At 36.1% G+C, this 17,790-nt stretch overlaps 3 protein-coding genes across 3 annotated transcripts; 2 read left to right on the forward strand and 1 right to left on the reverse strand.

Moving 5' to 3' along the window:
• Window positions 1-2,808: 2,808 nt before the first annotated feature.
• LOC135223112 (uncharacterized) lies at window positions 2,809-4,697 on the forward strand. Its single transcript, XM_064261620.1, has 3 exons — window positions 2,809-2,930; window positions 3,875-3,985; window positions 4,172-4,697. The coding sequence occupies exons 2-3, from the start codon at window positions 3,880-3,882 to the stop codon at window positions 4,492-4,494; spliced, it is 429 nt and encodes a 142-aa protein (XP_064117690.1). The 5' UTR covers window positions 2,809-2,930; window positions 3,875-3,879; the 3' UTR covers window positions 4,495-4,697.
• A 1,748-nt stretch (window positions 4,698-6,445) lies between these two features.
• Window positions 6,446-8,047, reverse strand: LOC135220783 (uncharacterized). Its single transcript, XM_064258264.1, has 3 exons — window positions 7,988-8,047; window positions 7,357-7,467; window positions 6,446-7,092 (listed from the first exon to the last, which is right to left on the reverse strand). The coding sequence occupies exons 2-3, from the start codon at window positions 7,460-7,462 to the stop codon at window positions 6,770-6,772; spliced, it is 429 nt and encodes a 142-aa protein (XP_064114334.1). The 5' UTR covers window positions 7,463-7,467; window positions 7,988-8,047; the 3' UTR covers window positions 6,446-6,769.
• Window positions 8,048-11,829: 3,782 nt separating this feature from the next.
• On the forward strand, window positions 11,830-13,378 carry LOC135219834 (uncharacterized). Its single transcript, XM_064256946.1, has 4 exons — window positions 11,830-11,842; window positions 11,937-12,035; window positions 12,529-12,639; window positions 12,873-13,378. Exons 1-4 carry the CDS (start codon window positions 11,830-11,832, stop codon window positions 13,193-13,195), a joined length of 546 nt encoding a protein of 181 aa, XP_064113016.1. The 3' UTR covers window positions 13,196-13,378.
• Window positions 13,379-17,790: the final 4,412 nt, after the last annotated feature.

Below are 17,790 nucleotides of genomic sequence, written 5' to 3' on the forward strand. Positions count from 1 at the left end.
AGAGGACAAAATTCTATAGGTAGTGTGAGCGGATAGGTAAATGGATCAATGAAAATTAAGAGCAAAATAAGGAGAGAGAGAGAGAGAGAGAGAGAGAGAGAGAGAGAGAGAGAGAGAGAGAGAGAGAGAGAGTTTGAATAAATATTTTAGTTTGACAAACGTTTTTACATGAGGGATGTCAACACAGAGAAAGGTTAACGATCAACCGATTTTTTTTATATAAAACGAGGGAAATGCTATCTCAAAGCATCCTGTCCAATGGTGATGGAGCAAGTAAATGAAAGGTTTTGCCAGGTAAACAGCTGAAGTGTAAGCTCTAAGTGATTGAAGAGTAGAAACAAAAGAAGGACGAACAGGAATTAGAATAATGGAGAGATGACAGGACATAAAAAGATTTACAGGTGTAATTAGCATCGTGGTGCTAATTAAATAATGTACAGAATGCTTAGAAGTAAATGTTCTAAAGAATGAAAGGAGCAATTTTCCAACTTAACCAATAGTAGGTGAATGGAGCGTTTTACACAGGTAGAACACTATGCAATATACTTCTAAAGAGCATGATCAGTATCAGCTGAGAAAGTCGTGCTCATCATTAAAGTTCGATGAAATGTTGAATAATTTAAAAGGGAAAAAGGTGAACAGAAATCTCAAAATGGACAGAGTTGCAATGAAACCAGTACCTATGTGAGAATGTGCAAACGCAAAGCAATAGTTTAAGTGCAAAAACCGTGTCTTAGACAAGGGTATCCTATGTCTTCATGACTGAAATATTCTTTGGACGAAGTGACGGGAAGAGGTAGTGTCATTATCTTTCTTCACTTTGGTTGCAGTCCTCTACAATCATCTCAATACCAAGCATATAGTTCAATGATTAAGTCAACGGAAACACAACGGATTTACCAGATTACGTTCAGAGCTTTGATTTCATTTGGCAGAATAAGACCTTAAGGTTTTGACAATTTAATGTAGGATTTACCAATAACGTCAACGTCTCCACGCCAGTCAAAAATCGTCTAGAATTTTTTAATGGTGTCCAGTGCTGATACTGCGAACAAAAACTAAAAGATGAGGAGAGGACCAGTTTGCTTGAATCTACGTCAGCTCTATTTAGAGCGAGGCGAAGTCGTCTTGCTGTTTGGGAATTTGCTCTTTTTTTCTTGTGGGTTCAGTCGTCCAATCGCGTGTCTTGTTCTGGTCTTTAGCGTGCCACCCAAAACCGGTGATTACAGTACACCAACGTTCGGGGATATTTTCTGCGTTGCGAAATTGAATTTGATTTTGGACTTAAAGGCATAGTGTTACAATTAAATACCATTCTGTCCATTAATCTATCTACCTATTTGTATGTATAAATGTATATATGCATATACATATGACTATATAGGTATATATATATATATATATACACACACACACACACACACACACACACACACACACACACACATATATAATTATATATATATATATATATATATATATATATATATATATATATAGTAATAACCATAAGCCAATGCCCTCTTAACTTTTCAGTTATTCCACACTTCTTGGATACATGCGTGCGTGTGTTTGCGAATGTGTGTGTGCGTGTTAAAATAGGGAATATTAAGTGTTTTTTAATGCTTCCAAAAATCTAATCCGTGAAATTTGTCCTATTAATTAATTACGAATTGTTGGATTACGTTTGAAGATTTCGAATTATTTAGCTCCTAAGCAGCAACGACGATTGTTTTCTAATTAAAAGCCAAGAATGAGAATATAGAGCCGATTTGCCTGTAAGTCCTGGCACTGGATATCGTAAGGGGATAGTACCGTCATTGCACCTCACGCACGGTGCACTGTAGGCATTACTTAAGGTTCTTCAAAAGTCTCTTGGGCCCATAGTTGCAACCACTTTCATTCCTTTTATTGTATCTCCGTTCATATTTTCTCTTCCATCTTACTTTTCACTCTTTTCTAACAACTGTTTCAAGGTGGAACTGAGAGGTTTGCCTCCTGTTACACCTTTGTAACCTTTTAGTTTTCCTTTTAGCGCTGGATGACCAAACATGTCCCAGCGCTTGGCCTTCTGACTATAGGTGGAAAGAAGAAGGACAAAGGAAGTGGGAGCAGAGGTAAAGTAAAAGGTTAAAAAGCGGGCTCAGCGATGGGACGAAGGGACGCTGAAAACAGCCTTGAGTAATGCCTACAGTGCGCCACAAGTGCACTGACGACACTACCATCATACAGGGGAACAGAGAGAGCTGATTTCATAGTATCTGATCTACTGCACCAAAGTCAGAAAAGTTTTAGTTTCCCTCTGTAATTTTTAATGTCATGATGAACGAGATGTTTGTAATTAAGGATGACTATTTAAAAGATGTGAACGGCAGTAATATCAATTAGGGAACATAAAAAATATCTACAAAAAAAAAAAAAAAAGCCTTGTCGTAAAATGTTCATCTTTTTTCATCTGATTCTTCTTCTTTTTGGGGTAAGGGGATTCAATGATAGGTTCCGGAGGGTACGACGAGGAAGGTAAGAAGAATAAACCTGTTTTTGCCAGGGCTTCGAACCCAATTTTCGCCGTTAGTCGTGGCGTTTCGTCGCAGTCATGCCCTGGGACTTTTGCTACAATTTCCACTGCCCAAAATTAACATATACCCCTTTTCTAAAAGGGAATGCCAATAGCAGTAATTTAACATATATGCGTTTCATTTTCTATGACTACTGAGTCGAAAAAAAGTGGTGCGGCTGCAATGATTTTAACCAAACCATTACTCAAGGTTGAGGTTGTTTATTTGCAAAAGAAAAAGGGTAAATAAAGCACGGCCTTGCAACTCGCCATTTTCAACCCCTTTCGCAGGATATAAACCGTCCCAGGATTGCCAGCCATACCATTGAAGACGAGCAGTCCTTCTGAAAGCATCAGCACAAAGTGACCTAAGGTAAGGATTAAGATGACAACACAAACGTATGTTTATTGTTCAGTGTTAATGAAAATTCACTGCTGTTCCTTAACAAGGTTTTTCATTCAAGTTTTAGGTGTTTCACGTAATTGAGAAGATGTGACAGTTACTCTTACCAAATTATATGGAGTCATGAAAAGAAGCTCCGATTCTTTTAATCCTACGATTTTATTAATTATATCATATTATGTCACCATCTGCGACAAAATTGCTATAACTTTGTTGAAGTCCGTTTTCGTATTACATTCGTATTTTGTCCATATTTCATTATAAGTCTAATCGACTATATTTCTTTCTGAATAAAATAAAAATTATATTTAGATATTTTCTTCGTTTTAAAAACCTTTAATGATTGACGTTTAGAAAAATGTAAAACAGTAGATACGTTTAACTTACTACAGCAAAAATAATTTTTTTACTAAGTAAATTCAGGTTTTTGGATCGGCACTAGACTAATCAAGGTCTTTAGACCTTGAGACTAATATACAAGAATTGTTTTTAGTACCTGAATTTAACATGGCTTTAGAAAACAAGATAACAACACCTGGCCCCAAGTAATGAATAGCATATACATTGATGAATGGCCCTAATCATTGCCTTTTTATTATGGCACAAACACTGCTATCAAACATACTTTCTTCGATCGTGCTGTGTAGTCTCTCTAATAATTATTACGTCTTAGTGTCTGTGGAGTTTTCTCCGTGTTCCACCTTTAGATCCTTGTACGGTATCCCTTTAATTTTCTGGATCTCCTTGTCACTTCCAGCCACTGCAGCTCTCTCTTTACACTGTATTTAGCACCAAGTGGCCAAAAGTGCCCCCAGTGGTTGTCTTGACAGTCTAAATTTCATAAGATTCACCAATCATGTCGGCATCAAAGTCAAAACGTCCAATTTAAGATTTTTCCTTCTTTCCCATTACAGCCAAAATGAAATTCGTCATCGTCGCCTCATTCTGCGTGGCCGTGGCTCTCAGTCAGACGGTGATTCAGCCAAAACCAAACGTTCGCAATTTACCTGCTGAAATCCACAAAGGTTAGTACTTGTCCCATTGGTATATTTCGTAAAATTTAAAGAGCCTTGGTCTAAAGTGAATGATCTCCCTCTTCATCAAAGAATTTTACGTAGCTTTTCAAAAGAAGGAGAGATTATTTGTTTTTTGAAGTAGAATAATTAAAGCTTAACTGTAAGCAATATATTTCATAATAATGTTTTTAACAGACGCTCCAGGCCAGTGCATTGCATTCACTCTGAAACAACCCCAGGCCGTAGGAAAGTCTTGGTCACTGGCTCCCTTCTGTGGAAGAGCCACCTGCATTCAACATGAAGGCAAACTCTTCGAAAAGGTGGAAGACTGTGGCTTTGAGCCCAAGCCATCTCCCGGCTGCAGAGTCAAGAACGAAGCCGACCAAGCTAAGCCATACCCAGCTTGCTGCCCGGTGTACGAGTGCCAGCCAGGTGCTACCCTTCTGTACCCAACTCCAGAAGAACTGAGGGTTGCTGCGCAGAGGAACGCTCAGGCAGCACAAGGTGCCCAAGGATAATCACCGATCACTCAGGATGCTTGTAGTCGAAGACTCAAAGAGGATTTTCATAGAAGTTGGAATAAAGTCTTGGGAATATTTCTTTTACATTTATGTCCAATGACAGTAATAATACAAAAAGGGAAAGATTAGGAAGAACTTTTTAATGCAAAAAATAATTCTATGAATATTTACACTGAAAGCGAAAAAGAATTATGTACGAATTTGCAATTTTTTAATCCCCTCAACCAAAATGGTAATTAATCAGGATATGACCGAAGCATTACTACGTCACTACCATACGAAATATATTTCGTTAGGGAACTGGATATGACTAATTGGTAAAAATGAAAACGGACATGAAAAAAGCTCTTTTTATCATCCCAATGCTTTTCAATATAATAACTGAAAAGACAACTTCTGCCATCTTTAAGTGATGTAATGAAAGTCATTGTACGTAAAGCGACTTGAATATCTATTTCTCCTGGATGCAGTAGGTATATATATATATATATATATATATATATATATATATATATATACTATATATATATATATATATATAAATATATATATATATATATATATAATATATATATATATATATATATATATATATATATATATAATATGTATATATACACACACAGCACACACACACACACACACACACACACACACACACACAATATATATATATATATATATATATAAATATATATAATATAAATATATATATATATAATATATAAACAATTCTCTGCTTGGATGACGCTAGGCATGTTATGATTTGCTTAATTATGCGTTTTTGCGGCATTAAGTGCTAATGAATATCTACGCGTAAATACTCTAGATAATAGACACCTAAATGTTCCGCCTAATTCAGTTTAGCTCGATTCTATTTACCGCTTTAAGAATTGAAATATCTAGAAAAATCTCGTTTTTGCTTGGAGATTTCTAACAACGAAAGGGACACACTCTTATATTCTTGAAAATTACAGGGAACTGGCACAAAATTAAGGGAAATTTCTTTGTCAATACGAGTACTTGATTTTGCCTCATCCCTTCAGAATTGCTATTCAAGTTCTCACTGCAAGGTAAGACAGAATGAGAAGGATGATAAGTCTTTAAAAAGTGATTAAATAGATGTTTTTGTGAATATAGTAATTAGTCTACCTAAGGTATGACCACAACCTGGTCTGATGGAAGTAAAAAAAAAATCAATAAAAAAAAGATATGTTGGAGGGTAACACTCTCGTGTTCTGACTACAAAGAGTAGAGGGGCAGACATGACTCCGTGAGTGTGTGTGTGTGTGTGTGTGTGTGTGTGCACGTGAGTGCGTGCGCACTAAGAAAGATCTGGGAGGTAAATGCGTCCCAGTAAAGGCGAAGGACACGCACTAAGAAATAAAAAAAACACCCAGACATTCAGCATCAAGCGCATTTGTTTGTCGTCACGTAAAAGGGATAAGAAAAAAAAAATGTCTCAAAAATTATTTATCGGAAAAACATAAAATATAAACACTATCGCATATCTTAATCAATTGTCGAAGGTACTTAAGAAATGCGAAAGAAGAAAACCAGGTTATAACAGATATAAGGATGTAACTTATATCAATCTCAATCCTAAGTTACGTGTTTTTATTTACCAGTAACCTTTTAAATGCCAAAGTATCAAGATCACCTTGATGAAGGGAAAATTCAATGACGTTTCTGTCAACTACATCATACATCATCCCATGGACTCACGGACAAACATCTTTGTTTTTCTTATAGAATACAGATGCTGTTGGCGAGCAGCAATATATAATCTAATTTTTGTGATTTGTGGGTTTACGTCCGGGATACATAAGGCAGCAAATACGTATATATATATATATATATATATATTATATATATATATATATATATATATATATATATATATATATATATATATATATATATATACAGGTTGCATGAAACAAAGTAATGAAGAAAAATATCTTTATTTATTTACACATGAAAAAATAAATCCCTTTTTTTAACGATCTAGCTGAGAACGTTTTGAAACATTTCTTCAATAATGATATCAAAATCTTCAGAATGGTAGTAACATGTTCATGGACATTAAATAAGTTAAAAGACAGTCATATGAGTGCTTTCGATGGATGATTTTAGTTAAAAGTACCCAAAAGTCATCGCACTTTGAGAGACTATTCATACTTCTGAAGTGTAAATCTAAAATATTTGGTATGTTTTGCGTTCATGGTTTTTTTGTTATTCAACGTAGACTTTATTTTTTTTGACTGAGAAATTATCCCTGTGCACCTTGTGCAGCCTGAGCATTCTGCTGAGCAGCAGCCCTCAGTTCTTGCTCAGTTGGGTACTGGAGTGTGGCACCTGGCTGGCATGCATAGACGGGGCAGCAGGCTGGGTATGACTTAGCTTGGTCGGCTTCGTTCACGACTCGACAGCCGGGAGATGGCTTGGGCTCAAAGCCACAGTCTTCCACCTTTTCGAGCAGCTGGTTCCCTTGCTGGAGGCAGGTGGCTCTACCACAGAAGGGAGTCAGTTGCCAAGACTGGCCCACAGGGAAGGCCCTTCTGGCAGTGAATCCGTAGCATTGACCCGGAGCCTCTGTTTGAAGGGAAAATATTCATTAATGATGTTAATCAACTTCGACTTGCAAATGCATCAAAATTCTCGGTAATTTATAACCTTAAAGTATATTCATTTATTTAATATTACTAAGCTGAAACAGAATCTTTACTTATATTTGAAACTGTCTTACCAAAAGAAAAAAAAACATATTTGACATTAATTGAATGAAGTTTTGGAGTTAAGAAAAGTTACGAAGTATTTACTATAAATTCTGTGAAATAAATGATAAAAATTACTAACCTTTGCGGACTTCAGCAGGCAAAGTTCGGACGTTTGGTCTTGGCTGAACCACATTTTGACCAAGAGCCACAGCCACGCAGAATGAGGCCACAATCAGGAATTTCATCTTGGCTGAAATGAAAAAGGAATGAATATATTTAAATGGAAATGTTATATACTGTCTTTTTGTTGGATTTCTTTATGATAAGGAAAAATTGCATTTGGAAATGCATCATTATCAAAAACTTATTTTGAACATTTTCTAAATCAAGTGATTTCTTTTAATCGAATCCTGTCAGGAATTAGTTAAAAATCTCATAAAAATACCCTCAATCTCAATCCTCTCTCCTTAAGTTGCTTAAATGCTTTTAATAATCTTAGTATACATAAACTTAGATATCGAAAATACTATGATGATGCTCACACACACAAGAAAAAAAAAGAATTTCTTACTGTGAAACAACTCAAATTCTTATTTATGACTAAAAAAAAAATCATGACAATTGCTGCAAATTCTTAAGTGGTTGGAAAAACCTTCATTTCTTAGTCATTCCAATATAACATATGAAAATTTCGTTGTAGAAGCTAATAATAAACAGCATTCAGAAGAATATTTAACAAAGCAAAAAATTGTTTATGTCTAAACTCTTACCTAAGTTTTCTTTAGCGTTGCTGCTAATCTCGAAGACAACCAGGAGTGTTTGATGCCCAATGAAAGTACCGTGATGTTTATATTGTTTGAAAATCGAGCCGGTGAGATGCCAAATACTCCATTTTGAACGCTTTTTCTCTTATTCGCCCTGAGTGACCTTGGCTTACCAAATGAATCTCTTACCTACCCATCTGTACTACTCTCCATTGCTTATTTACTGGAAACAATATTTAATAAACAAATGAGTAGCTTTATCGTTGCTATGTGTATTTCAATAGGATTAGGAATGCAATTTGGCACCTGCAAAAATCGGTAAATTCCCAGGAATTTTAGCGCTCGAATTCCGAGAGCGATAACCGGCATTTGCCCAAGAGGGACTGGTTGCGAAAAAGCGCCAGGTCCACTCATCCCCCCACCCAACCCCCGACCCCCGAACTTCTTACCCTCAATTTAGCCAGACCTTGCAGATGGGGAACACCAAGGAGCGTACATGAAATGTATCAAACGTTTTTATTGGGACGATTTCTTTTCATATTTATTCCGAGATCATCTGACTTTACAATAACTTGAGATTATTGCATCTTCAAGAGTACAGATGATTATTCAACTGAATTCTAAAAGAGAAACTTAAGATTGGCCATATTTTATAAAATGAAAGAAATAAAAGAAGAACATTGGAAATTACATAGTAAAAAAATAGAAGTTGTCCGTGTAAGCAGGTAGTTGTGCATACTCGTATATGTGTTATTTTGTTATTTACTAATTGTATATATATATATATATATATATAATACATATATATATATATATATATTATATATATATAATTTAGATAATTATATATATATATGTATATATATATATATATATATATATATATATATACGTATATATATACATATAACTGGAAGCAAAAAGCCTTAGCCTTGCTACATTATGCAAGGAAGTTTCTCGTATTTATTCAGTGAATATGACTAAGGTATTGCTTGATTACAGGATTTTGACAGACTCTAAGCATCAAGTTGATTAATTAAGATCTCCTATTATATTTCATAACTTCAGTATCTAGCATTTTCTATAGAAAATCTGTCATAGACATTGAATTTATAAATATCCCCATGCTCAAGCAAGGAGACAGTCAGGTTTATATTTCCTTTCAGAATTTATGGGAAGCATATTTAGGTATCATTTGTACGTTAGTCAACATGTTTTAAGTTTCCTCATGCCTCAGTACTAAAATATCGATAGGGAAAATATCTCCAAGCAAAATAGTCATTCCAGTAAATCGAAAAGTAATGAAAGGTTTCTTTACGTTGCAATAACCTAACAGGCGTTGAGAGTTTGATAAGAGTTTTATTTTGGCTACGACTGAATAGTGGAATTGTCTGACTGGGGCAATAGTGGAATCTTCTGATCTCTCAATATTTAAATTCGACATCTTCTGAATTCAGTTGTGTCTATACTATTTTCTATTAGCTCATATGTACTTGCTCAATCCGAATTAGGGAATGGATGTGGAAGCCCTTCCCCCCATGACAGGATTCGACCCCACAAAGGCAAATTTATTTATTCTATAACTGGACATAACAGCCGGTGATGAAATGCGATACATCATTGTTGCCATGTATATTTTACAACACAACAGGAAGAAAACTTTGGCTATTGCAAGGTTCGGGAAAACCCCCCGTGAATCTCACCTACGGAATTCCATGATTGAGAACGGGTCGATGACGCATCAGAGCCTGGTTGCTAAATAGCGCTAGGGTCGCTCCTCCCGCTAACGCCACCCTCCGTATCCAGTCCTCTCGCTCCGTCCTCCGGCAACAGATGGGCTGAGGAACATTGTGAAAAGCTTTCTATGGAAGCTTTTATTTCAACATTTTCTTTGGGTGGTTCGATGGATTGATTTTCTGATGGATTAGATTAACTTCGATTCATTAAAAGAAACCAGAATTAAAAATTATTGTGCGATTTCGCTTTCAAAATGAGTTCCAAATTGATAGGTTCCATTAACAAAAGACAAAGGAAGAAGCTAAGAATGTACCATTAAAAAAATCTATGCACTCAGTTGGTGAGAGGGCAGCTGATCTTCGTATACATGTGTATTGTACATATATATGAACACACACGCACACACACACACACACACACACACACACACACACACATATATATATATATATATATATATATATATATATATATATATGTATATATATATGTATGTATGTATATGTACTTGATGCAAGAAATTTCTTTGTGGTTTGTTTTATTTTCTTCAGCTGTTGCTAAGAAAGGACAAGCGTGTTGCCCACCAACTGAAATCCCATATTGAGAATTGTGAACTCTTTGTAATGACCTTCCATTGCACCAGGAAATTTCAGAGACAGGTTATTCGGTAGATTTCCGTACTGTTTCTCCTTTCAATTTCTTCATGAATTCCTTAAGGACTTTCTTTCTTTCTGTAAATCTTCAGCTGAAAATTCCTATTGACAGTCAAAAGCCTATAAACCCTAAAGGGTTCCAGAGGGGAATCAGCTGCAGAGAGAGATAAGATATCGGAAAAGGTGATAGAGCAATAGATAAGAAGGAACAGAGAATAAATCCTATACACCTGAATTCACAGACGTCAGAAAACAGAAAAAAATGTACTCGCTAAGCACTGGGAGATTAGAAGATTTCGAAACTGCATTTCCATTGTAGCCTAAATTAAACTCTTTATAAACTTCTCAACGCTTGTTAGGTCAGTGCCACGAAAAGGGACCTTTAATTACGTTTTCATTCTGCTGGAAAGGACCTTTGCCGGATCATCACTCACACATTTTGCTTTCTAGATATTTTTTATAGCTGTTCTTTCACTTCATAAGCATGAAGACATCCAAAACCTGGTGGCTTACACCTGACACCCAACTATGCTTCCCAGTAGTGAGGATTTTATATATATATATATGATATAATATATATATCATATATATATATATATACATACTCACACACACACACACATATATATATATATATATATATATATATATATATAATTTTTAAATCAGGATTTTTTTTATTGTTCATAAAGTTTTACCATAGAAAATGCCAAATGTTGAAATCCTAAGATATATGTAATTTTAAACGACATTTATACCTATGATATATAACCATGCTTCCTAGCAATTCTAAAAGGAAAATAAACTTAACTGCCTCTTTGAATGTGCACTAGGAGAAGGCTTTTGTACATAAACACGCGTAAATAACTGCTAGCATAAGCAATTTCTATTTTTATTATTGCGTAGTCTCCAGCTTTCCTCTTTCGTTCCGTATTAAAAAAAAATATTCAGTTTAAAGTTTCTCTGATAGATATAAGCCATATAATTATCTATACTCTTCAACATTTGGTAAACTCAAGGTATTATAATTATCCATAATCTGGAACACGCAATAAACTGAAGTCATTTCAAGTACATGTAAAAACTCGTAAATTAATCGAGTGATCGTGGGATAAATAGCTTCGTGAAACCTCCCTATGAAAAGAAAACGTCCTCGTTAAAACGTTTACAGTTCTCGTACGCTTCTTGGTCTTCCCATCTTCTATGAAAGCATGGGCCGCGGGTACAGGGGTGGGGTCGTTGGGTGTTCTGTTGGGGGATGAGTGGACCTGACGCTTTTTCGCAACCAGTCCCTCTTGGGCAATCTACCTGCTCTTGCTCCTGGAATTCGAGCAATAAGATTCCTGGGAATTTACCGATTTTTGCTGGTGCCAAATTGCATTCCTATTCCTTATTGAAACTTACGTAACAATATCACAACTTATTTATCTATGAATTACTGTTTTCAGTAACAAGACAATGGAGAGGTATGGTGAGTGGGTAAGCAAGACGTACATAATGTTAGTTGTGTTCACTCAAGCGAGGTAAGAGAAATAGTTCAAAATGGAGTATTTGGCACCTCAAAGACCCTATCTTCATATCATATAAACACTACTCCACGGTCGGTGGGTATCAAACACTCCAAGTTATCTTCAAGAGTAACAACGACGCTAAAGCTAACTTAGGTATGGGTTTGCATAGCAAAATATCATATGTTTAGTACTCAGTATGTCTTAATGTTATTTATTAGTAGCCTCTACAACAAAATTTTGATATATTAAGCAGAAAATACAAAGATGTGAATGTTTTTTATAACAAGAGTCATGGTTTTTTCATCATAAATTAGAATTTGAAGAACTGTCTCACAGTATAAATTTGATTGATTCCTTTAATGTGTTAAATTTCATACTATTTGCAGTCTCTAAGTTTATAGATCCTACACATGTCTTAAGCCTTCTATACTGAGTCATTACTAGATTTTTTTGGCAATTTCTGACTTAATCCGGAGAGAAGAAACATTTGACGTAGAAAATTTCCTAAAGAAGTTTTTGCACAAATATAAAAAAAGCTATTGAAAATTATGCATTTTCAAATATAATTGTTCATTATGATGAAATTCCACATAAAGACAACATATAACATTTCCATTGAAATATATTTATTCCTTTTTCATTTCAGCCAAGATGAAATTCCTGATTGTAGCTTCATTCTGCGTGGCAATGGCTCTTGGTCAAAATGTGATTCAGCCAAGACCAAACGTCCGAACTTTACCTGCTGAAGCCCGCAAAGGTTAGTATTTTTTATTATGCTAATTTATTTAAAGATTCTTCAGTAAATATTCATTCAATGACTGTCAAATATATTTTTTAGGAGGACTGTTTCAAATATAAGTAAAGATTCTGTTATTAGCTTAGTAATATTATATAAATAACTTTAAAGTTATAAATTACCGGGAATTTTGCTGCATTTACAAGCCAAATTTGATTTCTAACATCATTAATGAATATTTTCCCTTCAAACAGAGGCTCCGGGTCAATGCTACGGATTCACTGCCAGAAGGGCCTTCCCTGTGGGTCAGTCTTGGCAACTGACTCCCTTCTGTGGCAGAGCCACCTGCCTCCAGCAAGGGAACCAGCTGCTCGAAAAGGTGGAAGACTGTGGCTTTGAGCCCAAGCCATCTCCCGGCTGTCGAGTCGTGAACGAAGCCGACCAAGCTAAGCCATACCCAGCCTGCTGCCCCGTGTATGCATGCCAGCCAGGTGCCACACTCCAGTATCCAACTGAGCAAGAGCTGAGGGCTGCTGCACAGCAGAATGCTCAGGCTGCACAAGGTGCACAGGGATAATTACTCAATCAGTAGTCAAGAAATATTCATCTGAAGCATTCCCTTACGATTCTTTAACTTATTCATTGTTCTGGAGAATGTTACTGCCATATTTCTAAAGAAATGTTGCAGAAAGGTCTTTGTTTGGATTGTTAAAAAATATATATTTTTTCATATACAAATAAATAAAATTATTTATCTTATTCTTACAGCTTTCTTTGGTCCTTTTTGAATAATTAAATCTTCAACAGGAACTCTATTGGAATATCATCAACATACTTATAAAATTAATAGAAACGAATTTGATTTACCAAATGATCAATTGAATTTAAACACTGATACAACTGCCGAAGAAATTTTAGGCACCCCTTAGGGTTGCACACATATTTGCACAAAGCTATAGGAAATTTGGGGACCAACTTCTTATGTTAACATACATAAACATGCTGGTGTGAAGTATATAAACACACACACACACACACACACACACACACACACACACACACACACACACACACACACATATATATATATATATATATATATATATATATATATATAGGGGTATATATGGTACAATACCAGTATACATCTCAGGAATTTGCAACCGGGATAAAGAAATATGAAGTCAAATAAATCAAATAATGTGTGAACTATATCAAACGAGAAACGTCAGAGCTAAGATTCCTAAACATTAAGTCACACGCAGAAATTAACTGTCTTGTTGACTGCTCAGTTCTTCCACCACCGTGTGCGGACAATCCCCAGGCGGACAACTTCCATGCGGACAATTGCTAGTATGGACAATTCCCAGGCTGACAATTGCCATTCGGACGATTGCCATTGTTTCGAAAAATTTGTTCCTTTCTAAATTAGTTGCTTTGGAAACTACCCGAAATTACTTGTTTTCGAAAATATCCAAAATTAGTTGTTTTGGGAAAGTATTAGAAATTAGTTGTTTTGGAAAATTACTCGTTTAGATGATATTCAGCTAGGTGAATTGAAGGAAAGTTCATAGCCAATACTTTATTACTTTAGGGGTTCCCTCTGTTGTTGTACTAACTTCAAGAGACTTGGATAGCGAACATTTCTTTCATTTTCTACACCCCTCAGAAATGGCTTCAACTATTAAGAGTGAACGTGGCAACGATATTTTAGTGGATGATCTTCAGTACATGTATCATCGAAATGGATACAATAGTGACAAATCCGTAATTTACTGGGAGTGTACCCAGAGGAAACAGAAATCGTGTAAAGCTAGAGTTTAGACAAAATCAAAAGAAGAAAACTGCGAGTTGATAAAGACCTACAGCGAACATAATCATGCAGCCTCTAAAAGTACAGTTGAAGCAAAAAGTGCTGTTGCAAAGCTAAAGGAAGATGTCTCCTCGAAAAATTTATCTACAAGATCGTTAGTTTCAAGCTGCTTGTCGCCGTTGGATGTTTGCACACGAGCTGAAGTACCTCGTCGATGGAGGCAGCAGAACTTCTGTGCTCCTGCAATCCCTATGGAAAGGTCAGAGTTTTGCATTCCAACAGAATTTCAACATCTTTCATCAGGGGAAAAGTTTATACAGTATGATTCAAGAGCCGATGACCATAATCGCATTCTGATATTTGCTACTGATGTAGGGTTTGAACATTTAAGGAGGTACAGAAACTGGGCTGTTGATTGCACCTTTAAGTTGTCACCAGCAATTTTCTATAAACTTTTTACCATCCATGTCCAAGTAGAGAAGTTTAGTTTTCCTGGTATTTATGCCCTTCTTCCAAACAAAACAGAGGAAACTTATAAAATGCTTTACAAAAAAATTCAAGAATTGCTTCAACAAAATCCATTAACTATAATGAGTGACTTTGAAAACGGATCATTTAACGCAATTAAATGTACTTTTCCTGACACTGATGTGAGTGGATGTTTCTTCCACTTCTGCCAAGCATATTACAGGAAAATTGTTGATTTGGGGTATAAAGTTTGATACCACAATGATGCCGAATTTTGTCTTAAGATACGTTGTCTCTCTGCTCTTGCATTTTTACCAATTGAAGATGTGTCTACAGGTTTTGAGGAACTTTCGGAGGATGAGGATATCCCTTCAGAATTTCTCTCTTATTTTGAGGTAAATTACATCGGAGTCATCAGAGGAAGAGGTGGAAATCGCAGAAAAGCTAGTCCATTATTTCCAATTTCCCACTGGAATATGAACCTAAGAACTTAACGGTCTATGCCTCGAACAAACCACAGTCTCGAAGGATTTCATAGTGCTCTCAAATAATGCTCAACAACCTCACCCTAACCTATGGAAACTCATAGATCGTCTCATGAAGGAGGAAGTTTTGTCCCAAACAAAAGTGCTTCACATGGAAAGAGGAGATGAGAGATCTACCACCACTAAGTATAAGAACATAAACAAACGCTTACAGCAGGTAGTCACGCGCTATAATCCTAACGATAAAATTATTTTTCTACGTTTCATTGCCTATAACTTACATATATTCTGAAGTTTTATAATCTGATTAACCACATTTTATCCCCGTTTATTTTTTCTAATTGAATGTGATGTTTTAAATAAAACTCTTTACATAAATTTTTACTAATTGAATGCGATTTTTTAGATAATTTTTTTTTTCATCTGTTATTAGCATTCATTTTTTAAAACTAAATGTGATGTTTATAAATAAAAGTTTTTTGGAACATTTATTTTGATACTGCTTTACCTTTGTTATTTTCCTTTTATAAACTATAAGTGATTTAGTAAATGAAAAGTAATCGTGAAAGAACCACCCAAACAACAATTAAGCTGTTATTCTGAAAAAAAAAAAAAAATAGCCAAAGAAAAAAATTAACTTATTCTGAAAGAAACGGCGAGAAAATCCTAAAAGAAATGGCCAGAAAATCAATAACTTTTGTCTTCATTTTAACCAATATATTTTCGAACCAATGGCAATTGTCCGGATGGCAAATGTCAGCCTGGCAACCGTCCATACTGGCAGTTGTCCGCATGGAAGTTGTCCGTATGGAAATTGTCCGCCTGGGAATAGACCGTTGAGTTTTTAGGTTCATATTCCAGTGGGAAATTGGAAATAATGGACTAGCTTTTCTGCGATTTCCACCTCTTCCTCTGATGACTCCGATGTAATTTACCTCAAAATACGAGAGAAATTCTGAAGGGATATCCTCATCCTCCGAAAGTTCCTCAAAACCTGTAGACACATCTTCAATTGGTAAAAATGCAAGAGCAGAGAGACAACGTATCTTAAGATATTATGTAACCCCACTCCCCCCCCCCCCCACTCCTCACCTCCCCACCACCCATCCATCCACACTACCACCACCCACCTCCCCTCACACCCCCCCACTCCCCAACCCCACCCCTCACCTCTCACACCCCCCCTACCCCCCCACCCCCTCTCATCCCACACCCCAACCTCCCCCCACCCCCCCACTCCCCGCTCCACCCCCCCCCCCCCCCCCCCCCAACCCACCCCCACAAAGTCTCCTGCAGCCCGAACAAAAACTTAAGTGTCAACAACAGAACGACAAGTAAAAAACGGGCCAAAGCTTCTTCGACACAACCGTGTTTTCTGTATAGCGTATAATGCTGTAAGAACTACGGTTAATGAAACTTTCAGCCATGGCTAATTTTAACCTTAAATGAAATAAAAACTACGGAGGCTAGAGGGCTGCAATTTGGTATGCTTGATGATTGGAGGGTGGATGATCAACATACCAATTTGCAGCCCTTTAGTCTCAGTAGTTTTGAAGACCTAAGGGCAGACGGAAAAATAGGGACAGAAAAGTGTGGACTGACAGACAAAGCCCTCTCAATAGTTTCCCTTACTGAAAACTGAAAAAAAATGTACTCACTTTATTCTAGATGCTTCCGGAATTCAACAAGAGACAATTCCTTCCGCTTCTCAGGAAATCTTATAGGATGGGTATGTGAGCCCCATGCCCCTCTCCGTCTTAGTTATGACACATCATAGTCGATTAACTACCAGTGATAAATTTTTGTCCTACTCATACTAGCAATAAGGATCAAATAAAAAGGACACAAATTAAACAAGTTCATATATTCTCAGTTATGAGTGGAAACACGAAATTAATTGAACGGATATATAGCCTCTAAATTCAGTAAATCAAATAAATTAAAACACGCTAAAATCTGCTGACGGATAGGCCGTTGTTTCACGAACGAAAATAAAAAAATACGATATATTTTATTATAATTTGTTTTTACTGTTTAATATGCGCATTATTAATTTTTTACATTTTCATTCTAATAAATAAATCATAAATATCCTATCCTGAAATTCCTGTATCTTTAACTCAACGTGAAACACTTTGTTCAGACCCTTTTTGAGACTTTCCTACCAGCCACCCACCCCACCTCCACAACAACAACAAAGTAATTTGTAGGCTTACTCTCCGAGTAAGCAAAATGAAATATATTTTGATGACATATGACGCCACAAGATTTGAACCAGGTCTAGTCTACGCAACAGAAGCCTCCGAGTCTCCGTCACGCCTTGCGAAACTGGTCGTAATAAAAAAAGGAGATAAAAAAATAGAAATAAAAAAAGGTTCCTCCGCCCCAGAGGAAGACGACATAAAC

The sequence above is a fragment of the Macrobrachium nipponense genome, chromosome 20, assembly GCF_015104395.2.
Source record: "Macrobrachium nipponense isolate FS-2020 chromosome 20, ASM1510439v2, whole genome shotgun sequence".
In the NCBI taxonomy this organism is placed as follows: Eukaryota; Metazoa; Arthropoda; class Malacostraca; order Decapoda; family Palaemonidae; genus Macrobrachium; species Macrobrachium nipponense.